The 27319-nt window shown below is 36.9% G+C and overlaps 1 protein-coding gene across 1 annotated transcript in view; it reads right to left on the bottom strand.

Moving 5' to 3' along the window:
* Positions 1-1720: 1720 nt before the first annotated feature.
* LOC140652643 (formin-1-like) overlaps positions 1721-27319 on the bottom strand; it is a 59638-nt gene continuing 34039 nt past the window's right edge. Inside the window, exons 3-4 of the mRNA XM_072863666.1 lie at positions 13641-15660; positions 1721-1777 (exon numbers count right to left, since the gene is read on the bottom strand). Of these exons, the coding sequence (XP_072719767.1) occupies positions 1737-1777; positions 13641-15555 (1956 nt within the window). The 5' untranslated portion in view covers positions 15556-15660 and the 3' untranslated portion in view covers positions 1721-1736. The remainder of the gene's footprint in view (positions 1778-13640; positions 15661-27319) is intronic.

Genomic DNA, 27319 nt, shown 5'->3' with positions numbered 1-27319 from the left:
GAGTTACGCATAAGAGAACTCAACCCTCTGATGACAGAGCTGCAACTTACTTTACAAAGTTAATTGAACCTGCTTTTATGCTGTGTCTCATTGACCATCCACGTTATTAACACCTCAAGCCTCAGCTATGTCACAGCCTTGTTTGTAGCCTGAAATCCCTTTTGAGCCTAGAGTCATACCTAACCCACATGAAGAAAGCTTAAGGTCCTTGCTCTGTGCAACAAGGGTGGAATGACTGTAACTCACTGGGGTAAGAGAAGCTGTGTAATGCCAGCCTTGCCGTGAAGATTTTGATAGATGTATGAGGTCTGTGCAGTTTTATTTCTATAAAAGCTGGCATTTTCCAAAAAGAAGAAAAAACCTGACTGGCATGTATTAGTATAGCTATCAAATATATGCTCAAGTTTAAACTGTAATCACTATTTAAAATTTATATATAACTGTACCTTCATTTTAATATACATTTATTTATAAATATATACTCTCCAAAATTGAATGGCTTTTATTTTAATAACATGTTTTCAATACATTTTTTTACTTAACTACTTCAATTTCTTAAGACAAAACAAATCTCCTTTTGAAGAATCAGAAACTAGTAAACATTTGCTCAAGTTTACAACATATTAACAACTACATTACTGACAGTGTCACCTTGAATCCGAGGCAACAACAGGAATATATATTGTAGAAGAAACTTAGAGAAGATAACCTCTAGATTTTAATTATTGTGAGATGAAATGGCTCAATGCCAGCAGCTTTACAGGTTATATGTACGTCTTAAGTTAAATAAAATTAACACAGGAAAGAAAAAACCCAAAACTTTTACCCTCTCCAAAGGACTAAACAAAGCTTTAGATTTCACTTTTATAACAACATGAACTATCAGACTCAAGTACATGTTAACAAAATGCTAGTCAAGGGCCTGCAAAAACACTGACTTCAGTGCTGCATAAAATAAAAGAAGCCATTTTTTTAGTAATTGCCCCAAAGGACTTGGAATGACTTCTGCTGACTAATACTCCTAATTTACCATAATATGCTCAAGAAAATTCTGCAGCTTTTAGACTAGTCTGCTGTATTCGCTGTAGTGTTCAGTTTCTCTGGACATGGAAATCTAGCTATTTGTTATAAATACACTGATAATATGAACCAGATCCCATATACAAATTATGTATATGGGGTAAGCATGATTAACATCTTAGGTCACACAGAAACACCTGGTATTTTGCAGATAATAACAGCTAAAGCTGTTGGGAGCAGGTTGGGAATTGAGGGTGTGCCCCTCCAGCTGGCAGGGCCTCCTGGGGCTGTCAGGGCTGCTGAAAAATGTGATGTGTTAAGGAGTAAAAGGAATGGGAACAACCAGTTTTAGCCTTTCTGCAACTTCTCCCTCAAAAATAATGAGTAAGTTCATATATTCATAGAAGTAATAACTTGTTATTGGCCAGACTCCCCTGTACCATAGTTTTGTTATTTTTACTGATGTTTCTGTAACAGAAACACTGAAGCTTAGAGAACAAGAACCAATCTACTTCAGTTTGTATACATAATAAGAACTGTTTTCTCTCCTATTCATAAATATTTGGTGGTTTTGGTGAGGTAAGAGGTTCCAATTTACAGGGAATGACAATCAGAAAATATTTTCTACTCATAAGGTAGACATGCAAATACAGAAATCACTGAAGAAGTTATAGAATAGAAACTCAGAATACCTTTCTCCATAAAGTCAGCCTTTTTTAGTACACGCAAAGTTTTTCCATCTTAATTTTCCAACATACTAAAGAGAAATGAGAGTAAACACGGTCACATGTTAGCTAAACCATTCATCAGTTATACTCTTAATCTTTGTAGTTTTGAATTATCCAAGTCAAAATCATTAAATTGTGTACTGATAGCAAAGAAATGCTAAGTGATTGCTTAAGACTATTTCAGAGAACCTCATTGTATCCAAAATACAAAAATGTCCCGTATGCCCCTTCATTGTAATAGAAAAGTCTATGAAAAAAAGTAGCACTTTTCATTTTAACACTTCCAACACATAAATGTAAAAAAAGGTAGAATATTACAAATCATCAAAACCTTTAGCACACAGGACACTACAAGTGGCAGTATACAGAGAATGTCACTCAGGTGAGGGACTCTGAATTACCTGTATTTCCTTCCTTACTCACCTCTTGTTCTGGTAAAGAGTAATTTCACTCAGCCTTTAAAATTCCTCCTGTAAAACACATCCCACAGTTCTCGACTTTTCTGTGTCCTACTTTCTCCTCACTGATCCCAGCAATGTAACACACAACCTTGAAGCGATCTTTGACTATGCTCTGGAAAATCCTAAACACTTGAAGCGAATGAGAGGCCGCCATAATCTAAATGTAGGGGTAGTCATAATCTAATCCCAAAGAAAAATTCTTCTGACACAAACAATTAAATACATCATTAAACCACTAGGTGCAGTATTTTAATGCTATGACTCCTAAATAATATTCACTACTTATAAGTATTATTTAAATGTATTATTATAGATCTAATGTCACATCTAAATCATGAAATACTATTCAAAATTAGTTACTGATATACCACAAACACATAAATTGCATCTTTATTCATTTTCATTGCAGAGATTTTAAAGTACATTTTTAGCAGGGATTATGCAGAATTTTTTCACCACTTTTACAAGTTGGATTTGGTGCAATGTCACTTTTTCAGAGACAAAATACCAAAGAGTAGCTACTATAGCTTTTAAAAATTCCTATATACATTATTAATTTATACTTACAGAGGTAAGTATAAATCAAGTATTAAATACTTGAATTTGATCTCAGTTTATATATCATCCTGATCCATCAAGAAAAATGTCAGCTGAACCATTTCTATTGACTTGTTTTAAATGGCCAACGGAATACATAAAGATTTAATAAATGACAACTTCCACATTATGCCAGTATTTTACTTCAAGAAATTCTTTTTACAGTGAGGAAAAAATAAGCCCATTTCATTACGGTAAGGCTCTCAAACTGAGTGCACAAACTGTAAACCAGTGTGAATGTTTTGGCCTTTTCTCCCTCCCATGAAACAGAAAATTGTTAATCTATGACCAGCATAAAACATTAAGCTGTCTCTGGTTTTTCATTCCAATTTAATTCACTTGGTTTCCCCTCACTGATTGCCTTTGACTGAAGAGTCACATGTTACAAAGAGAGATGAAAATATAACTGTTGCTTAAGTGTGTCATGCTGGGAAGTCATTCAACTAAAACAGGAGCTATTTCTTCACAGTATCTATCAAGGTCAGTTTTCAGAGGGTCTTTTTAACTCAGAGACTTTGTCTTGAACTTCCAGTCCTGTCTACATTAATTTCAAACTGCCATAAATCTACAGTTTCAATGCAGCATCGCCTTATATTTTTTACACTACTGTGAAAAAGATTTTGGCTTCACTGAGAAGTATTAATGATCTTCTATCATTACCATGTGTCATAAGGCTCAATAGAGAACATATGATGATGTCCTTGAAGGAAACAGTAATAGACTGTGTGACGAATAATTGCATTGACTACAAATGCAATTTATATTCATTGGAAATATAAATGAATATAATTCATTCCTCATTACATTGAGGAAAACAAAGATCCATTAAAGAGCTATATACTGACTGTGATTTTAGTTGGACATACTATTAGCGAAGTTTGCAAGATTACATATCTAGAAAGGACATGCAGATTTAACTGGAAAATTTTAGATACAGCCTGCAACTGTCTACAGAAGGAGCAACAGAATTCCATATCAAAGAGGGTCTATCTTACAGGCCTAAGCGGCAGTCAGGATAGTTGTGTTACTCACTATGATTCAGAAAGCCAGTATCTGGAAAGATCTCAGAAATAATCACCTCCATTTCAGCCATACTGAGTCTCTAGGTAACACAGTTCCCATAAGATATTAGAGACACATCAAGGTTTTAGATTGGGCAAAAATAAACAAGTTTGGAATAGAAGTTAATGGTATTGACAACACTGAGATGGTAATTGAATTTTGCAGAGATGATAATCCACAGGAAAAACACTGAGGGAAAATAGAACTCATGACTGCTACTCCACAAGTGTGTATAGTACTGAATTATATTGGTTCTATTAAGACACTAATAGATTTAACATAACATTTCATTATTGTTGATCCAGATTGTAATCTACAGAATCATTTCATAGTCAGAAAAGGAAGGCAATAGCTTTAAATAATCAAAATAGATTGACAGGATTTATATGATCCAAGTTTGGATTCCAAACTTTTCAACATCACTATCACAATTAATCTTATAAATTTGATGTGCTGTCGTGGTTTAGCCCCAGCCGGCAACTAAGCACCATGCAGCCGCTCGCTCACTCCCCCTCGGTGGGATGGAGGAGAGAATCGGAAGGGTAAAAGTAAGAAAACTCATGGGTTGATATAAAGAAAGTTTAATAGGTAAAGCAAAAGCCACGCACACAAGCAAAGCCAAACAAGGAATTCATTCACTCCTTCCCATGGGCAGGCAGGTGTTCAGCCATCTCCAGGAAAGCAGGGCTCCATCACGCGTAATGGTTACTTGGGAAGACAAACGCCATCACTCCAAATGTCCCCCCTTCCTTCTTCCCCAGCTTTATATACTGAGCATGGCGTCATATCGTATGGAATAGCCCTTTGGTCAGTTTGGATCAACTGTCTTGGCTGTGTCCCCTCCCAGCTTCTTGTGCACCTGGCAGAGCATGGGAAGCTGAGAAGTCCTTGGCTAGTGCAGCAACAACTAAAACATCTCTGTATTATCAACACTGTTTTCAGCACAAAACCAAAACATAGCCCCATACCAGCCACTATAAAGAAAATTAGCTCTATCTCAGCTGAAACCAGGACGTGCTTATGTGCTCGCTCTTTGTTTAGAAAAACTGTGATAAGACTATTCGTGTTTGGAAAACCATGAAAACTTATCAATTAAATAATTGATGAATGGAGGAGGGGAACTGGTAACAAATGACATGGAGAAGACCGAAGTACTCAATGCCTTCTTCACCTTGGTCTTTACCAATAAAACCTGCCTTCAGGAATCCCAGGCTCCTGAGACCAGAGGGAAACTCTGGAGCAAGGAAGACTTACCCTCGATGGAGGAGGACCAGGTTAGGGGGCATTTAAAGAAACTGGATGTACATAAATCCATGGGGCAAACAGGTTGCACCCACAAGTGCCATGGGAGCTGGCTATTGTCATTATGAGGCCATTCTTTATTATTTTTGAATGGTCATGGCAATTGGCAGAGGTTTCCGAAGACTGGAAGAGAGTGAATATCACTCTTATCTTCAAGAAGGAAGATCCAAGGAACTACAGGCCAGTCATTCTCACCTCAGTCCCTGGGAAGGTGATGGAGAAAATCCTCCTGGGAGGCATTTTCAAACACGTGAAGGACAAGAAGGTGATGGGGAGTAGTCAGCATGGATTTACAAAGGGGAAATCATGCTTGAGCAGCCTCACTGCCTTCTACAATGAGGTGATTACCTTGGTGGATGCGGTGAGAACAGTGTATGTTGTTTACCCTTACTTGAGTAAAGCCTTTGACACTGTCTCCCACAACATCATCATAGACAAGCTGACAAAGTATGGGTTAGATAAGTAGACACTGAGATGGATTAAAAACTGGCTGAACGACCAGGCCCAGAGGGTTGTGATCAGTGGCACTAATTCCTGTTGCAACTAGTGGTTGAAACTAGGCAACAAACTAGTGGTGTGTCCCAGGACTCAATACTGGAGCCAATACTGTTCAACATCTTCATTATTGACCCAGACAATGGGACACAGTGCACCCTTAGCAAGTCTGCTGATGAGACAAAACTGGGAGGAGTGGCTGGTACACCAGAGGGTCATGCTGCCATCCAGAGGGACCTCTACAGGCTGGAGAAATGCGCTGACAGAAACCTCATGAAGTTCAACAAGGGGAAGTGCAAATTCCTGCACCTGGGGAGGAATAACCCCAGGCATCAGGACATGCTGGGGGCCAATTGGCTGGAAAGCAGCTCTGCAGAAAAGGACCTGGGGGTCTCAGTGGCCAGCAAGTTGAACACGAGCCAGCAATGAGCCCTTGCACCAAAACAAAGACTAACTATCATGGGCACAAATTAAAATGTACATAATTCCACCTGAACGTAAGAAAACACTTTTACTGTGAGAGTGACCAAGCACTCACACAAGCTACCTAGAGAGGTTGTTCAGTCACCGTACTTGGAGAAATTCAAAACCCTACTCGATGCAGGCCTGGGCAACCTGCTCAGGTGACCCTGCTTGAGCAGAGGGTTGGACTAGATATCTCAAGAGGTCCCTTCCAACCTAAATGATTCTGAGATTCTATGATTAATTCTCTGTTCTTTTTTTATGTAATTCTGTTGTTACCCCAGTTTCTTCATTCTTAGCTCCTTTATAGCATCTTCAAAGAACATGCACTCTGAATAAGCTGTTTTTAGTGAAGCAACACACTCATGTATACTACTTTCATGTGAATTACCTGTGAGAAACTATGCACCATGTTTGCATGTGATCTATATGCAAATTTACCTCATGAAGTGCATACTTGTTATGGACAGAACGCTACAGTGCTTTTAAAATGCTAATTAGCAATTCTCTGAACCACTTCAATTAGAGAAGATACTTATAAACCCTTCCCTTCCTTATAAAAGGAACTTCAAAAACAATATAATATCATCTGTCTCCTGTTATAAGAGCCTTCAAACAGAGTTTTGTTTATATGAAACTTCATTTTCCAAAACCATGGTTCAGGAACACATCATAAGGTCTTGTTATTGAATTTCTCTTAACTGACATTATTTGTCCCTTTCCAGCTTAAAGAGTTAGTTGTGTTAGGAAAAGACAAAATAAAATTCAAATAGTAACTTTATATTCATTATTTTTGCTATCTTCATTAAATATCTAGGATGAAACATTGCCTGTATCCCATTTTTCAATTACAAGTCTTCTAGCACTGGCACTGTGATAGATTAATTTTTTCTGGTTAATGATAACACACCCAAACAAACTCAAAACTAAGGCTTACCTACACGGATACTTCAACCAGCTACTTTAATGCTGAAAATTTAAACAGACGTATAGAACTAAGAGTATATAACTGCTAAATTTGTAGAATCAGAGTATTCTCGTTCACGTGGAAGTAAGCTATGTTTACATTGCAAACACAAATGAAACCAGGAAAACTGGGAAAACCCAGTTTTAACTGGCAGTTAAAAGCCCTAAGGAGTAGGGCAGCCCTCAGAGCACAGTTATGAAAACTGCAAGTGAAGTACTGAAATAAAAATGTCATTTTGTGCTTTTCATTCCCTTAAAAACCTTTGAGGACTAACATATGAGGATTCACGATCTTAGACCAATTTAAGAATAATACTTATTCAAGTATTTATCCAAATTATAATAAACAGTTCTTTATAGGTTGGAGTAGTTTTGTTATATTTTAAGATTGGAAAATAGATCTCCCAGAGATAGCCATTAGCAGTTGGCATGTTTTCAAACAGCAGTGCAGTTTTTTACAACCACACAAGATTACCAGAATGCTCGTTTTCCATTCTTTCTAACGGAAAGTGAACTACTGCCATAAAGTTTTCATTTGCAGTAACAAGCAAAGACAACATTCCCCATCTAATAATCAGCAGGGATAGGTGTAGCTACAATTATGTCCAGAATATATTACAAGGAACTCTTGGGTATATATCTTACTAGTCAATTAAACAAAATGATTTGAGAAATAATCTGAAGAATTGTATCCACCAACCTCTTCCAGCAGTTACAATGCCTTTCCTACATCACAATAAGCATTATAACTTCTAAGACTTTAAAACCAAAATCCTTCACCTCATCTTTCTTTTTCTTCCTCCCTTCTCTTCCCTGCATCTCCAAAATTTCATATGGTATTATACACTGACTTCATGGATCATCAGCAAGACTGTTAGGTTTACATCCATGATGTACATTCTAATGGTTACAGATCCTTTTGCACATTTTCCACAAAAAAACAATTCTCTCAACTCTAGTGTGCCATGCTCCACTTGTTTTGTGATACTCCATTCTTATTCTCCATCCCAGCCAAGGCCACACTCCCTATCCAGTCCATTGGAGTTCCCCTTTCTCGATTGTCCAACCTCTCTTGTTCCTCCTGCTTCACTATTAACACCACTCACTTAAAAGATCACAGTCTCTCTGCATCCTCATACAACTTCATTCACCTCTTATCTCCCACTCCCAACAACTTCTGGTTTAGCCAGTCCCAGCCAGCCTCCTGGCTTCCAGTTTTGGGATGCAACTGAGGTTTTGGAGATCTAATGATTCCCTGCTGCCAGCAGGTCTGGCCTTGCTCACTTGCCCTTTCTGCCTCCTGGCAGCACACTTTCATGTCCTCCCTCACCCTAGCTTTGGTTTTCAGCAGACCACTAGTGAACCGTTCAGCTCACTGTCCTGGTTTCAGCTGGGAGAGAGTTAATTTTCTTCCTAGTAGCTGGTATAGTGCTGTGTTTTGGATTTAGTATGAGAATAATATTGATAACACACTGGTGTTTTAGTTGTTGCTAAGTGATGTTTACACTACTCAAGGACTTTTCAGCTTCCCGTGCTCTGCCAGGTGCACAAGAAGCTGGGAGGGGGCACAGCCAAGATAGTTGATCCAACTGCCCAAAGGGCTATTCCATACCATATGACATCATGCTCAGTATAGGAACTGGGGGGAGTTGGCCGGGGGGGAGTGTTCACTGCTCGAGGAAGGGCTGGGCATTGGTCAGCAGGTGGTGAGCAGCTGCATCACTTGGGGTTTTTTTTTGTTTTTCCCTGGGTTTTGTTCCTCTCTCTCTCTCTCTCCTTTTCATTACAATTTTTTATTATTATTATTATTTTGTTTCAGTTATTAAACTGTTCTTATCTCAGCCCACGAGTTTCCTTACTTGTGTTTTTCCGATTCTGTCCCCCATCCCAGCGGTAGGGGGGAGCGTGAGCGAGCAGCTGCATGGTGCTTAGTTGCCAACTGGGGTTAAACCATGACACTCACTAAACCAGCAAAAGCTACTCACCTCTCTCCTTGCTGGCTCAGTTTTCAACTTGCTTAGTGATCTGACTCACATTACCAAAAAGGAAGAAAACCACCAAAGTTGTTCCAAAGAAGGGGAGGGATAGGGAGAGAGGAGGTCTTTGCTGGGAGAAGGGAAGATAATAAGAAGAGAATGGACCTGTCCCTTTTAGTGCCATAGTCTCAGCCATTTTACCTGGCACAAGCCTTAATCATTCATCTCTATCCCACATTAATTTCAGTTTCTCTGCAGTCCTACTAACTTTGGATTTCTGTGTTTGTTGGATATATTGTTCTTTCACAACTACTAGATCTCAAAAAAGGAGCAATCTTCATTGGCTGGGGGGGTAGGGTAACACCATTCTTCTCATTTGTTCTCTTTCTTGCTTTCACCATTCCCCCCTTGCAGTTTTTTATTCTTTTGCCACAGCAGCAGTAATACATAAAACAGAAAGTGTGGTGAATGACCCATCCCAGTCTCATCCTGACTCAAAGCACAGTCACCAGTCACTGTCCTGGAATAATGGGATGTCTTGGCTGGCTTGCCCTAAGTCATAGAGGCTACATCATAACCAGAGACTTTTATTTTTAAGTTTCCTGCTCTGAAACAAATTCACTTCAATAACTGCTAAAAATATCACTAATCTTCCTCCTCTTTCAGATAATACTTAGTAAAACAGCTTATCGGTGTCATTCCGTACTAATTAAATAAAACAGCTCTGAAAATTTTCTCCCTAGTTTTTTCTACCACTGTGAACAATTTGAGAGAGAAGCACAGTCAGGAACTAAAAGGTCTCAGAAAATCTTTCCTTGAGACAGATATTCAGATATATTGAGGATCGTTTCGAAAGCAAGCTTGGCTTCTCCAGGGCTATAAAAGCATAATGTATTTTATGTTAGAGTAGAAAGAACTTCCTACAGAAATGCAGGAAGTATGTTTCTGAGGATTTAATAAATCCCTTTTTATGAGAAATGTTAGTGTTTGTACTTTTGTTTTTGCTGCTTGAAGCTGAACAGTTTATTTCTTGAAAGCCTTCATTTATTCTAAAGCTTTTACTTAGAATGTTGATAATTCAAATGGCACTATTACATGCAAACATAGGAATGTTAATTCCCCGTCCCGCTTACAGAGAAAATTGCTAAATAATTATTGTTGAACTATAAATTCTTCTCAGCTAACTATTAACTTGCTAAGATAAAAGCTGTGACCTGTTCCCATGGCCAGCAGTCGCACTTCAACAGGAAGACCCAGAAAACTGTACTTTCAAGTGAATTACTGATAGAACCTTGTGTAATGAAACGATGAGATTTGTGTCATAAATATTTGCTGTAATAAACCTGAACTTGCAGAAAAAGTGGAAGTACAAAAATAAAGGCACTCTGCCTTAGCTAAATATTTCAGGTCTGACTGCAGGAATATTCTCCAAGTATCCAGAAAAAGAGTGAAGAATCATGATTTAAAACAATCAGAAAAGAGAAGTAAAATTATGTGTAGAGCTGTATGATAAGCCAATTCATTATTTAAGCTAATAAATTAAAATATTTTAACCCATTCATGAAATTTTCCAAATACAAAATTACACAGGTAATAAAAGGCTCCAAATGTTTTGCAGTATGAAGCAGTGCAAACTGTAACAGTAATATAACTTTGAAAAGCCATTCATAAGACCAGCATTTAGACATGAAATAAATCCTTCAACCAACTTGACTGATAGAGAGTCAATCAAAATTCTCCATAATTCTTAGATTAATTGTAGATACTTATACAATTTAATAACAGACTAGATTTGAAAGAAATTATTTCACAATAGCACCCCATTAAAGACAAATCTGAACAATAGTCTTGAATTTTGCTCTTCACACATGGGAGGAATCTGATAAGGATCAAACCAGGACTGCAAATTTACAGCTGTAAATCTTAACATCACGTTGCCTAAATTTGGAGATACATCATTTGCCCCACTGCACTACAGTCGGTTAGTTATTACTTATGTCAGTTTACAGAAGAGTGGTACTCCCAATGCTCTGTCAATAAGAATGAGTCCACCCTTGGTTCAGAACAAAATGGAAAGTCACATTATCCCAGATCCAGAGACGTACCTACGGTGTTATATATGCTGGCAAAGTAAGAAACTTTTCCTTAAAGTTACAGATTTTCTGACATATCAGTAATAATGCTGGCATGCAATCATACATGAAAATGAAAAAAAACAACCCAGAATAGTATTACATCTTTCAGAAAGTTGCAGTGACATTTACTATCTGTATTAATGTTGCAAGATAACAGTAAACAAGAACTAAGGTCCTGTTTTGTCTGCACTTACTTTGTTCACTTACACAAAGACATTTCTGCTTAACAGCCAGGATTTTCAGCCAACAGATGCTATTTGTGCATATGTGTTTTGTTTGTTTCTTATAGAGCTGTTGTGGGTTAACCCCAGTGGGCAGATAAGCGGAACACAGTCACTCACTCACTTCCCCCCCACCCCAAGTGGGACGAAGGGAAGAGAAAAGGAAAAATAAAAAGGAGAAAACTTGGGGTCAAGATAAAACAAACGAACAAACAAACAAACAAAATTTGTTTAGTAAGTGAAGGATAAGTGGAAGAACAGGGAAGAAAACAAAACAAAACAAGTGATGCAAAAGCAATCACTCACCACCTCCCGTGGGTAAACAAATGCCCTGCCAGTTCCCAAGCAAAAGATGGCTAACCCCCCTAAAGGCCCCTCTTTCCAGTTTTATTGCTGAGCATGATGTTATATGGCAGGGAATATCTCTTTAGTTAGTTTGGGTCATCTGCCCAGTTGTGTCCCCTCCCAGCCTATTGCACACCCTCCAGTCTATTCACTGGGGGGACAGAGTGAGAAACAGAGAAGGGATTGATGCTGTGCAAACACTGCTCAGCACAAGCTAGAACATTAGTGTTATCAACATCATTTTCATCACAAAACCAAAACGTAGCACCATACATATTGGCTGTGCTACTTTAGTCTTACAAAGGGGTGAAATTTTCTGCTGGTATCGTGAGCTAAACCAGCTCACCAAAAGGTACAATAAGTACAAGAAGTAATGAGAGGGGTAGGACAACACAGCACAACAGGAACCAAGAAAGGAATGAAAGAACAAAAGCATAGCACCCATCTTTTGCTGCCAGTGAGTGTTTGCATCAGCTTTGTGAACTCATCAAACAACACTCTAAATTTGATTTAGTCTTGAGTGGAATGAAAGCAACTTCTAGAAGCAGCAGGCATAAATGCAAGCCTCATAGGCAGTATTCAACACCCTTTGGCTAAGGTTATGGTTTCACATCCCTACACACCTCCTCTTTTGGAAACCCCCTTTCCTTATGCCCATGTCTTCCTCCCTGGTTTAGGCTGCAGAGTCTCGTAACTCATCTTGCACCAGCTCTAGAGTCACTGATTGGGCCACCCTGTGAGGCAATTTAGGTAACTAAAATGGCAGAGTACCCTCCGCCACCCCCCATCCCACCCCCCAAAGAGAGAGATAATATTTTTGTGCCATTTTAGCAAGCTGAATCAGCCAAAGGTATGGCAAGAGACCCAAACGCACTTTAAAGGGAAGCAGGGGTGGGAGTGGGAAGATGTATCACAAGAGGCTCAAGTCTAGGTAAATACTAAGAAATACAGGTATCAACGGGGTTTTTTTCCATATTTTTTTCCAGTTTCCTTTTTAATTTGAGACTATAGAAAATTATCCTATTTTCCATGAAAAGTGATAAGGCTGCAAATTAGCGCCTCTTTCCCTTTTATATTGAAATCGTGTCACTTTGCACTATCAGCCCTCCCTATAACACATAGGGACCAGTCTAAGCCACACCTAGACCACTGTAGAATTAGGTCCTCCAGCCTTCCCATTTCTTAGAGAAAAAATGAAGGGTATAGATGTTGATGTTCTAGCTAACAAAGATAGCTATGCAGTATGCCATATATTTATGCATTTTTATATTCACAGTATATATTTATAAATAAATCCATGCACTGTACTCAAATACATTGTAACATGGCTCCTGCATGCAATCCTTTTAAAAACAAGCCTTTTGTTGTTACAGAATTTACATCAACCTCTTGTAGCTAAATGGTCAAAGCACCAGTCCTATACTTAAGGCAATGTAAATTAGCTTGCCCAGAAAATATTCCCTCAGTTAAGTCAAACAAACTAAAAAGAACATTATGGATAATAAATATTATCGTAACATTTTGACGGACTAGAACACAGCACAGGAAAATCAGGAAAATAAGCATGTAAACTTTTTTCATTGTATATAGAAAAACATTTAATTAACTTTGGTCAGTAACAACAGGACTGAGTATAAGCTGACATAAAAAATGCATCTGAAAGGAAATCTTATATAGCTATAACTTTCATTTTAAAAGTTCAACAACTTTTCACTCAATCCTTAAGTAGTAAAAAATACTTTTTTACTACTTTTATATGTTTAATTGCAAACATACTATTTATTATTAAAGGCTAGTATTAAAAAAACACTTCAATGCTTTCTTGGTTGGTCGATTGTGTTAGTTTAAAAATGTATGAAATAGGACTGACCTGGGCAGAGATTCTGCTGTGTCTGAGTAGTTAATTTTTCTTGTACAGCGTGCTTTTCAAAATGCCCTACAGTTGCAGTCTGATGTAGGCCTGGTTGTCTGGTGGCAAATCCCAATTCTCCAGGTTCAGAAAACTTCAGATAAAACTGTGGCTCCAAATCACTGAAAGAGAGGTTTATAGCACCATGTCTCCCACTGCCATAGTCACTGAACATAGATTCGTCCTCGGTGTTCTGTGTTGGTAACGGGAGAATCCGATGATGCAGCTGCGGGCTAGGCAGTCTCGAAGATAACGGAGAAGGAATAGGTGACATTTGTTTGTGTGTATTAGATAGCAGATATGAATTACTAAAAACATTACTCACTGCTACTAACGAGGGTGAATGCAGCCTTTTCTCTTCCAGTTTAAGATTATTACTTGTCTGAGAAATATCAGGACTTTCATTTACAGGCAGGTTCAAAAATAAATGCTTGCTGCTTCCCCGGGACACCGTGGTTCTTTTCTCATATATTGCGCCTGGCAGGTTTCTGTCTACTCTTGTAATTTGTTGCAGTCTCTTCCATTCTGCAGCTTCATCTAAACTGTCGCTCCGTATAACTTTCAGAAGAGCTTTATTGACTGCTCCCACAAGGTTGCGTGACTCATCAGTAATGTGCACTCTCTCTGCTTTGTACTGCAAACCAGAGCTGTCCTGCTCCTTTTCCGGCAGCACAGTGCTTTTAGAGTCTCCAGCAGCTTCATCTACAGAGTACACATCAGTTCTTGATATAAACTCGTTATGTACTGTTGTGAGAACAGAAGAAGCGGTTTCTTTATCTCTGTGAAAATCAGGTAAAGACTCTGCAGGGGACTTGGCAACTTTTTTAATACAAGCTTCTGAGTCCTGTACTTCAGCAACAGCTGTGATTCCTGGTTTCTCCTTGCATACCAGCTCAGTATACTTGCTACTTTTCAAGCTTTTAGCAGCTGCAGATTTACTTAATGTCTCAGGGTTGTTAGATAGACTGACCTGAGATGACTTTACCAAAGTGATACTCTGTTGTACCTTCGTAACTTCAGGAATGCATTCTCCCTTATCCACTAGTTCAACTGCGACCACGTCATTGTTGTCTTTTAAGCTAGAACTTGGTAAGTCAGCATCCAGTTTCACAGCTTTATTGCTCTCAAGAAAATACCCCTCTTCTATCCACCTTTCTGGTCTTATACTATTGTCTACTGGTAAATCATCCTTACCTTTTACTGTCAGCCAGCTGGAGGCAGAAAAGGAACTGGGAAAAGTCCTGGTAGGAAATCTTGTGGGGAGCATCTTCTTATTTTCCAGTTGCATGTCTTGCGTACTCGGTAAAGAAAGATGTTGTTCATATATCTTCTTTCCCCCTTTCCAGTGTCTGAACTCCTCAAAGCTCTCTTTCCTTCTATAGTTCCTAAATTTTTTGTGATTCAAATTGTCTCTATTTGTGGAATCCAGAAAGAAAGCCTGCTGATGTGTAAAACTGGAGTAATCATCACCTTTAAGTTTTGGGACTCCAGAAACATCCTGGCGCTTTCCCTCCTGATGTCCTGTGTTAAGGCCCAGAACACGATGTGATCTCAAAAGACTGGGTAATAGTTTTTCCTTTTCAGCAGTTAGTTTGTATAGTTCAATGAGAATGTCTTTCGTGGTAGTATGCATGAAAATAATATCTCCAAAGTTTTCATGTGGCTGTTCACTCAGCTCCATCTCTAACCTCTCCCTTACTTGATAGCAGCTACAGAAACGTTTACTGGTTCTATCCAGAGTTACACAGCCCTTGTAAGTAAATCCTCTGACTTTCCCCTCTGGAAGATAGAAGCTGACGTAACAAAGCTCCATAATGGGTTTGTGCAATTGAAGGATAGTATGCGTGCCTTCCATTACGCTTGCCAAATTAGTCATTCGTTTAAATTATGTGCTAAGTGTTTCAAAGCTTGCATGACATAGCATGTGAGGCAGGGAATGGACGGAAGGCATCTGACTAATCTTCAACAATAATATTGTCTGCTGGAAAAAATAGAGAGAAGCCTGTCAAACTTGATTATGGCAAATTTAATATGACAAATAACAAGCCTGCAGAAGCACAATCTTCTCTCAATATTGTCTGATACAAATCTTTTACCTGGAAAAATCTGACATAAAAAGGATGACATTGGTAACACTCATAGTTGGAGTCATAATTCTTCTCTCATACATCATCCCTTTGTCTCCAGGGTTCTCAGCCAATGCTGTTCCATAAGGTCACAAAATGTTCACCAAAACACCCATTTCAAACAGAATTTACTTTTTAATGCTGGAACCTATTGCCCTCTCTCTGTTAAAAGTTAACTTGCTGTTGAACATTTAGTCAAAAGAACCATTCAAGCATGTATGTTGCCTTTTTACTCAGCACAGCCAGCAACATAACACCATCACAATGTAATTAGCTCTCGCTGCTTTATTTACCAAGAAAACATTTAAAAAATAAAAAAGGCTGAACATTTTCTTCTCGTATTTATCTGTGAAACTGCCATGACATCAAGAAAACTTGCAAGAAGAAAAAAAAGAAAAAAAAAGGTTCTGTTTACCTGGCTAGCATATAGGTACTGTATAAATCTATTTTGATTCAACATGCAATAGTGTAATTGTACTACTACAGGCAGGTTTACTGAGCTTTGTTATTTCCTTTTCTTTGCATCATATTGTATTTTCTTGCTACAGATTGGATATATTGACATTTTTTTGATACATCATGGTAGAAGTTGGTTTACTCCTTTTGAGCACTAAATTGGCTTTTCATCCAGAAGGAACTCTGCTACCACAATTAAAATGGAGAAGTCTGCAGCCACTAGGAAATGCATAAGCATCAGGGAAAGACCTAAAGCTCAGCAGCAAATCCAGCAGCATGCAAAGCTGGAGAGCACCTGCTCCAAGGCTTCTCTGTTGAAAAATGCAGGAATTTCAGTTTTCAACTTTCAAAGCATAAATACAGCAGAACTTTCCATCATTTCAAAATAGTCAAACTTAGCCTCAGGCAACAATTATTAAAAGGAAGCTGTCACATTACCATGTCACACATTTCAGTTTTACATATTTTTTCAATATACAAGTATTGTATCAGTTTTTGCTATGCAGGGAGTCAGATATAAAATGATGCCAATAACTTATCATAAGTAACTAGCGAATCCTAACTCTAAGAAGCAAGCAGCATTTACCCAAAACATCCTATCCTACCAGCAAGTAGTCATTTATTGCAGTGATTTTGATCTGAATTGTTAAAGCATTGCATCTGTTTATAATGTTCTTTAAATAGTTTCAAACTTCCCATTTACTTTGAGTAGTATCACTCTTCATGCCAGCAAAACTCTTAATATGCACACATAATCCCTGAAGACAGAGGAGAGATCCTAAGGAGAGAGACTAATGGTAAGAACAATCTTCCATCAGAATGAGATTAGCCTCTTAATTCTGTTCACCAGCAGTCAATAGTTACGTGGCATGATTCAGAATCCCGTGCAGGTATAGGAAGGGGAAGGAAAGGTGCAAAACCTTTAGCCAGTACTTCTGTTAAAGACTGGCTTGTTGTTTCATAGACATAGAAGAGTTTCCAAGAAAATTATGCCATACTATTTCTTCTTGTATTTTTGTTTTAACTCATTGTCTGAGTTTTGCGTTCGAAATATGAACAAGGCTGAGTACCGCCAAAAAGAGCAGCCTCACTTCTAGTCTTGTCTCCTAACCCTTGTCTCCCTACTCTTCTCTCCAGCTGTGCATGCCTGCTGCTTTTCTAGTGTAGAACTGAGTGATTGTGCAGCCACAGGGTGTGTCACTTGCAGATGCAACTAAGAGTGGTTCTGCACACAGAAATAACAACCATCAAAGAACATTTTTTTCATTACAGGAGCAGTCTTGAACCTACTCACTCTTCACCCAAGCAGTAGGAAACACCCCTTATGGTAGCAGCTTGCCAGTACATCAGCTTAGCCATAGACCAAATTGCCCCTCAAGTAGTCTACTGTGGTGAGCTCTGTCAAATATGAGCTAGTTAACTTGGGGACATTTCCATAAATGAATACTAAGCTGTCCCAGCTAATGCATGCTGAGTCAGTTTTTACTTACAGGAGGACTTTACTGAGGAGCAGAATTTCAGGGGAGTTACTAGGCAGGGAAATGGACAGCACAGTCCATATTTTGGTCCACTGGCAACATACAGCTGTTAAACTAGGAAGAAGAAAGAACAGGTAACTGGGAAAAACCTAGCTAAAGTGAGGGTGGATATCCCAAGGAGACCTAATCTATGCTTATTATTGACTTAAACAAGATGATCACATCAAAGTATTTGTCAATGCAATTGATTTAGAAAATAATAAAAGGAAAGGAGCAATAGGAAGAAAGGGATTTTTTTTTAATACATGGAATAAGACAGTCTGTATTATGTGTATTTCACAGTCTTATCTAGGAAAAAAACTTAGTGTTAAATAATTCTGAATTATTTCATGTGTTCCACTGTTTCACCTCCACTGGCATGGCATTTTCTCATTGAAATATGATTAAGTGACTACAAGGAAATAGCATCATGGAAACTATAGACCCAGTAGCTATAGACCCAAACATTATGATCAAATTTAAGATCCTGAAATGGCATCTATGATATCATCAGGTGCAACTCAGCTTAATTCTGAAGAGTACATTACTCTTGATAACATGCATGCTTTTCTGGGTTTTTTTTGGGTTTTTTTTGGTTTTGGGTTTTTTTAATGAAAGAATATACGTGTAAAGGAGAGAACTAACTAGCCCTTGCCTCTGCCACACAAATTTGCTAGGCTACGCCCCTCCCAAAACATAAGCAGCTTCCCTAATCTAATCTGAGCTCTGAATCATTACATTACTGAAATGAGACTTACAGCTCTCCCTTAAATCATATTGCAACTAAGAGCTCTTTTTCAGTTATAAACAAATAAATCTATTGAAGATTATTTTTTTTTACTCTTGCCATCTTTGACAACAACCTGTTATGCCAGCTTAGACCCATTTTAAAGGCTCTACATCCTATTAGATCTCTTCTTAGTTACACCAGACTAAACATTGGATTTGGTGCACACATATTGACACATTAAAATGTAGAATCACCTTGAATAGAACGTAACCCTGCTCCTTATGATGAAAAAATGTACACATACTTTGAAATTAAATCATATTAAAAGTGAGTTTTAGAGAAAACCAGTAATAGTAACAATAGCAATAGCAGAAACTGTTGCTAAAGTTGTTACTATTAGGCCAATGAAATATTCTGTATCAAAGTTTTATTGATTTAAAAGATAATGTGATGCCATGCACTGCTGCATTGTTTAGTGGTATTTTGAAGCTTATATGTATTAATAGATACATTCTTTACTAAGAAAACCTTTTTCTCTTCAGTGCCTTCAGCACCTTATTCAGCCTTTTTATAATCTTCCATCAGAAAACAAAGAAGTGAACTCCCTGCTCTATAAGCAGAAGCATTTTAAGAAACTATCGGGAGAATTATGTTAAGGAAGGAAACTGGTTAAGGACTTTCAAACTTAATTACAACACTAGTTCCTCAGCTTTTCTGTTCACCTTGCAACCTGTTTATAATCCTACTTCCATTTGCAAACCTTACTACAGGGAGTGAATTTTTGTAAATTAAGGCCACATTCAGGCAAAGTTTACAGCTTAAGTAAAATGCACATTAATCCAAGAAGACTTAAAATTTTAACTACAGAATGTATAGCGTGGAGCAATGAAAGCAATCTTCAGCATCATTGCTAACTGTTCCTCTCATGCAGCTTTCAAATGCATAGCAGCAGAGCAGTGGGATTCAGGTTGTGAGAAATACTACTTTAAGGAGAAAAACAGCTACTCAGAGATAGCTAGCTAAAAACTGGAAAGAACAACTGAAATTGTTAAATAGGTGGCTGAGAGGCAAATTTGCTCTGCTGCTGGATTCTTTTTTTTTAGTTTAACAACAACAAAAAATGTCACAGATTTAGTGCTCCTCAGTCTAGAGCCAACACACCCATCCATTTTGCTGTTCAAAATGTGCTCTTAGAAAGCCAGGTCTCCATTGCTGCAGTTCCTTCTCTCTAGCAGGACACATCATTCACTGCTCAGCATGACAGATGGTTCTCCTCCTTTCCCTGATCTTTAAGTAAGCAAGAATCGGAACTCCTTACTTTCCCAGCTCTCCCCAATATCTGATTGTTATTAGGTGGCAATCTGTTCCTGTGTATGTTATGGCTAACTTTCTGTGCTGTGTTATGTAGCTAATTAACACACCAAAACAGAAAAAGCATGGTAGAGGAAAGGTAGTAAAAACATGGACAGAAGAAGGATCCACGTCACAAGCTAGAAGAAACTGAAATGAAACTGCAATAATATTTTTTTACTGAGCACAACTTTTTTGATAAACTCCATTTTCTTCTCTTGCTTAAACGCTCATGTTTCTCTAAGGTTCTTTCAAACTATCATCTGACTTACAAAGGTTATCATTAGAAGGATAAAAAGTGATTATCTCTTTGTGAAGACAAAGTGTTACAGATCCTTGCAGCAGCTGAGACATAAATAAAAGAATTTCGTAAGAACAAGAACTTTCCAACTATAAGTCTACATTGTATTTACTGGATTGTGACCAAAAAAAAAAAAAAAAAAAATTAGAGTATTTAATTGTGTAACAGTTTGAACTATACTGCATGCTGTTAGCAATGGTAGTTTAAAATACTGCTCTTCTCAACTTCACAAGTACTGAACTACGCTAGGAAAGAGTTGTTAAGGAATAAGAAACAGAGTCTATGCCAGACAGAGAACTGCTTTATTCAATTCCAGATCTCATGCAATGGCACAAGGGAAGTATTAAAGCATATTAGACTCTTGCCAACAAATTCAGATGAAACATAAAGGGATAACACAGAACATAAGGTTGAAAGTCATTAAGTTAATCCACAATGCAGAGCTTTGTATACCAAAAACAATTTTTAAGCATAAATGCAAAATGTAATTACTATACAAACAAATAGATAAATAAAATGGAAATAACCAGAAAAGCATGTTAAAATGCCTTGGATCTTTTACAGTCTTTGACTATGTCATTCTATTCAAATGAATCCAACACAGGACCAAGTCCATGAAACAAAGCAATCTGAAACCCAGCTCTCTGAATACACTGTCTTTGTGATCTGCAGATAAGGAAATCTAAACATCTTGAAATCTAAAACCATAACTTAACAAAAAGATAATCTACACATGGCATGTAAAGTTAATTAAAATAATTTTTAAAACTTTCTGGATGGACTGAATAATATGATGATCCCTTACTAGAAACAAATACATTCTCAGAAGCCAAACCGCCCCATACTTGTTCCTGGTCCTTTATAGACCACTGTCTCATTTGAAATAGCTGTAAATAAGCATACTACCTTTTCAGTGCACAGGAGATGGAAAAAAGCAATGATGATACTTTGGAGTTTAGAACTAATGCTCACCATTTATACTTAAAATTTGTATTACATTTGACTAGTCAGGTTGGGAAAAAAAACATAAAATACATATATAACTCACACCGCCTGGTCTCAAAAATGGTTTAAAAAGAACCTAGACCACAAAACTAGAATTATATGGAAATTACTGACTTCATCAATAGTTTCGTTTCTGAAGTGATAAAAATATTTTTAAAACAGTGACCTTCTTCACTACGAAACATCGCAATTCCTGACAAATATTTTCAGTTGTACTCTTACCTAGAAAGTCCCTTTAATCAGACTTTTGCTCCTATGATTTGAGCCAAGTGACCTCCAATACAATTTATCTAAGTTAAATGCCAGACATGACATAAATGATGTTTTTCCCTATTACAACCATGTAGTTCCAGTTCCAACTAGTTCCACCCATCTGCACTAACTTGTTAGTGATCCCTTTCCAAAAGCCACATGGTGGGGAGAAGCTGTACAAACCTTTCAACCAAGGAACAGGGAATTTTTAAAAATTGCTATTGTAAAAGCAGAAAAACTTTAAAAGTATACCCCAAAGGGTAATAAGTATCATAAGGGTATCTTCAGAAACCTGTATTTTCAAAGACTTCAAAATGAGATGTATATAATGTGAATGATATCCTTGAAACTGATCGTTCCTGTTCAGTGCATTTCTTAATAATGGTTGCTTATACAACAGCTTAGCTCTCCGTAGTATTCCTTCAGTAAAAATTCTGACATGCCCTTGTGTTAGTAGCTTCCATTTTACAGTAGATACATGATCCCACAAAAGAAAAAAAGGTTTCTAGCACTATGCTTCCTGTAAAAATTTTTCTCCTGATATTTTGTGTTGTAATCCCTATTTAAAACCACTAGCCGCTATAAACTAAAAAAAAAAAAAAAAAGAAAAAAAATACTCCTTAAAATCCATGTTTTAATGCTGACTCCCTTCCTATCTATAGGCTTTTGGTTTTGAAAGACAGAATGACAGCAAATAGAAACTCAAAGGAGAAGAAAGAAAAATGAGGAGAGGAGATGTTAAAATGGGCAGCAGAGTGAGGAAAAGAAAACACCCCTTCAATCTTCAAATGCCAGAAGTTAATAAAAGATTTCCAAAGGTAGTCTTGAAACCTCCTTTCTCAAATACAAAACTTGGAGCAGTCAAATCATTACCCCTGTTTTCTATGCCTAGTGACAAACCAATATTCCATCTAAACAATGCAAGATATTTTCCTGTAAGTGCTCCTCCAGCATGCTCATCTTTCTGCAAATTGAAAAAATTCCAGATCCCCAAAACAGAAATTAATTTTAAAGAATATATCTGTTACCATATCAATCTCTGTACCTACTTCCAGCAAAATATTTTGCCAAATAATTCTCCATCTTTCTTCCAACAGTCACAAAAATGAGCCAATATAGCTTTAGGAGACTAACACTTCTGTAGCAACATGTGTTAGCTTAGGCAGGACCAGCATGAAGAACTTCCTTCTGCTAGATCAGCCTTGACTGTAAGCAGGAAGGACAGATTTTAATGTTTTGTAAGGAACTTTCCCATTGCTTACGATTAAAAGGTATGCAAATATAAGACTTCATTTCAGATCTGTAGGAAATTATATTAGGCAGAATCTTTTGATTCACAAAGTGTTAACAAGCTACAGCTAATTAGATGAACTAATGGTGCTCTTGCAACACTAATAGAAACTCCAGGTTACCTGGAACTCCTGATGCATTAGAGCCAAATGCATCTTCCAAGGTATACTTAAATGGTCACGAGCGTGGTACAGATGGACCAGGCAGTTTATATAGTGTTTGAAACAACAGAACTTAATCCATAAAGAGGTAAACTATCCTCTCAATCATCCACTAATCAAACCACTTTCATGGTTTCTTATTGATTTCCAAAGTACAATATCAACATATGACCAGAACAGGACATTTAAGCTCCGCTACTACAAAGTCTCATTTTCACTCCACTACTTCCTCATAAAAATGGCATATGTGAAGAAGAACCACAAACAAATGCTTCTGGTTTCTCGCGAGGCTGTCTGAGACCACAAGACAGCCTTGGTCAATCACTTGGTAGCAGCAGAAATGGTCTACACAACAGGAATCAAAGAAATGGATGTAGGGTAATGATCTGACAAAAGAACCCTTTCTGTATTAAAACCACCATAACATGGATGAGAATAGATGGAACACATATAAAAAGGAAATATAATCTCCAGATAACATGCACTTTTAGATTTGCTATTAAATTTTGTCACCTAATCCATCTCAGAGTTCACAGAATGTTTCACCTGTCTTCCAATTAGACTAAGTATCTCATGGAAATCTTTTACAATAACACACAGGTAATATCCCAACTCTTTGCCTGTGACCTGTATGCCATGAAAATGTACTGGGGTTTTCACAATTATGTTAATAAAATGATTTTTAACACTCTCTTCACATTCTGTGAGCAACAACTTATCACTGTTTATTAACAAAAGAAGAAACTATACACAAGATTATGGAGAACCATTATCTTGAAGTGTGTGATAATTATAGGCTTTATAATATCTACATTTTATTTAAGAGGTGATGTACTTTTTAACAATGATGCTGGAATTAAGATCACAGAACAGAAATCTCTCCTAGAACTATTTTCTGCTGATGGTTACAGTTGAAACAGAACATTACAATTTCACAGAAATATTAAGATGGTCAAAGACTTGAACTGAATTTTGCTTGTTAATGCATTATTACAGAAGAGAGCACAGGAATAAGGAAAAAGAACAAATAAGAGAAGCATGGAGCATATCTAGAAACCTGATATGAAATATGTAAAATGATATAGGATTATTCCCCTAATTCCTCAAACCCATTTTCTGACATAGCTCAGTACAAAATTAAAAAAAACCAACCCTCTCCAGGCTGTTCCTACATTCTAATTGTTCCAAATATCCCAACTTAAAAAGTATCATAGAATTTCACTGAATTATGTTTTTGTCATTGGATTTTTCAACACCAGAAAAAAATTATACAGATGGAAAATAAATAAATAAATAGTAAATAAATAAATAAAAGTCCTGGATAACACTCCTGTCTTTTACAGTAAAAAGAGAAGAGGAAAGAAAGAAAAGAGCATGTAATACTTAAAATTTGTATTTTTAAAAATCCAGATAAGAGTTTTATTATTATACTGCAGGTTGAGCAAGAAATCTAAAGTATCATTTCTTTCATAAATAATTTTCAAAAGACAATAATTTCCTGTCAGGTCTAGTTTTGAACTTGGAGTACAAAGAAGGAAATAAGTGCATGGAACTACTAGTCATTCAAGGAAGACAAATAATTCTGCTTTTAAAGAGCTTAGTTAGGGTATGAGTTGATTCTTGGAGAAGCAAACAGTATTATGACTAAGCAAACTGAAAAGGAAATGCACTGGAAGCACAGGCAGATACTAATGGAAACTCTGATAGCAAGTAATATGTTTCTTCTGCCCATAGTACTTTCTCAATATAACCTGCCGTAATTTGGAAATACAGAAAATAATTTGTACAAGTGGATTTTTTTCTGTTAATATTTTATCTGTGCTAATACACCTTTTGCAATTTTAGTTACAGAAAGCAACGAGACCTCTCCCTCCCAAAAGAGACTAACATGAAAGTTCTCATCCTTCTGTAGCCTACTTCAATTTAGCAAAGCAATATGTTGTTTTTTTCTGACACAACTGCATCAGCAAGTTAAAAAAAGAAAAAAAATGACACATAACATGTCCTCATGACTACTGAAACTGTGTTGGCAGAGTTCAACCACACCACAGGACGTATTTGTCCAAATTCTGTTTAAGAAAGGTGACTAATTTGCAACAAGTTACCAAATGAGGTCTCCATCACAAACTCTCCCATTTGACTGTTTAAGAGGTTGCTAATAAAAAAATTCTGCAATGGATATTATAACTATGAAAAGTCTTTAATGTAATAAGTAGTAAACCAGCAGACATTAAAGGAGAGAAAGAGCAAACGCAACCTGTACACATATACTGAAGAAATCACTCTTAACACAGTAACAGTCTGTTTGAAACAGTATTTCAAGAAGTACAGCATTTAAACAAACAAACAAAATGCCTCTGCACTGCAGTCAGGTTTTTACATTCTCCACCTTGCTCCTGGGCACTTAGCAGGGAAAGAATCAAGAGAACGGATGAGTCAATCATCTTGCTTCCAGTTTTTTTTGGGCTGGAACAGAGTTTTCTGATTGCTGAAGAGGCAAACTGCAAGGAAAGTATCACTAAAAACATTGCATTCCAGATAAAGATACGTTCAGCATATAGGATTTGAAGCAAAATCTTGTTCCCAAGATTCATAGCCTTACAAATAAGGGAGTTTTTCCGAAGTGATGGCAACAGCAACTCTTATAGAATTTAAAGATATTAAATGGGTTTAATAGATTATAACATGATCAAAATTATATTGGTCATTTCTCGTCCCACTCCTCCAGTTTTACTTGCAAAAACAACTGCCTTAGTTTTTTTACTGAGATTTTCCTAAGGAAAAACATTTCAGGAGGCAACATTTGGCATGGAGAATTGCAGCTGAAATAATTAAAGTGTCGCAAAGTTAAAAATTTAAAAAGAGTCTTATAATGAAAAATGCCTGAACAATTTCAATATAGATGGTAGTAACCAGTCTTGCTGACTTTTTAAATTGAGTATCAGAAAAACAAGTTTATTTTACATGACACATGAAACAGGAAGAAGCTCCATTTTGCATGATACATGAAACGCCAGCCAGACTTTGTTTCAAGCAGCAATGCTGACCCTCAGATCTTCTCTTCTAAAGGAAACTCTTGGAGCTAATAGATATTACAGTACTTCAGAGAATTAGACTGCCCTCCTGGCCTAGGTCTGCCAGTCCAACCCAGCAACAACAGTTAATTTCTGTCTTCCTCAATGAAGACCAAAGATGTCTTCACCATACTGTAGACCATGTTTTCTTAATTTCTTACCACATAAGGAAAATGAAAACCCTTTGAGTATAGCTATCCAAAATTCAGAAGGACTAGGGTAGCAGGTACAGTTATCATAGCAACTTGATTTATGCTTTCACCATATCTAGAGGATACATGCACAAAGTGTTATGATTCAAAGAGATTCAAAGGATACTTATAAACAAGCAAACAATACTCCAAACTCTCCTTGCTGGTAAGAAAAGAGTATTTTGCCAAATCTGAAAATTAAAATGAATGTTAGAATTATTTCATCTATCTTAAAATAAAGACAGGGTTTATTTCTCAACAACAGCATTACATGGTATTCTGTGCTTTATTAATTATGCATTAATGTAATATATATACAACTTATTCAAACAAATAACCCTCCCCTACAACTTTCTGTACCTAAGATGAATACTCACAATAAAATCTTATAACTTAAAATTGAAAACTATTCCTGGATATGTGTACAGGGGCATGTGGCTAATATTCAGCTGAACTCATATACTGATGTAAAAATTAATTATAGGCAAGAAGAAAGATCTTTTGCCTCAGAATACAGAGGTCTTAATGGAAAGCTGTACTAGTTAATAGTCAGCTGATTTTCAAGTAATAAACAAAAAAAAAGCCATACTAGACCAAAACAGCTTGAAAAGACTTCTGTCCACATGTCTAAAATGTAATCTTTGCATATTTCAACAGAAACATACTATATTATCAGGAAGAGTAAAACAAAAAAGTTTGCATGGATAGTGAACAAAATAATATGAACTTTCAAGATCATATTTGTACATTTTAGACTTGGGTCATAAACTGCACACATGACTTTTTCCCAGTTTTTCCCAGTCATTAAACCATGGCACCCCCATAAAATAAAACTTTTTTTTATTTAATACTTTATCAATCGGTAAGTTTTACAGGATACACAGTAGCTTGTCTCCACTTCTAGCAGTAAGTACAGGATATTGCTACAGAAAAACAAAATTAATTAAATAAATATTTTTAAAATAAAAGAATTGTCTTCTTGTTAATCTTTGTCCAAAAGCTTTAATTTTGCTTGTCCAGACAGCAAATTCTTCAGGCAAGAGCTGCATCTTGTTCTGTTTTTTATTGTTTAACATCTTTAGTTTCATTAAACCAAGACATCAGATTTTTATTTATTTAATTATTGCATGTCCATGCTTGTTAGTGTCATGATGATATTTAAGTGAAGCATTTAGTACACAGCATTT

Source organism: Ciconia boyciana, chromosome 6 (genome assembly GCF_034638445.1).
Source record: "Ciconia boyciana chromosome 6, ASM3463844v1, whole genome shotgun sequence".
Taxonomy (NCBI): Eukaryota; Metazoa; Chordata; class Aves; order Ciconiiformes; family Ciconiidae; genus Ciconia; species Ciconia boyciana.
Note: the sequence above shows the minus strand (reverse complement) of the source record. Positions and strands in the feature narration are given on the sequence as shown.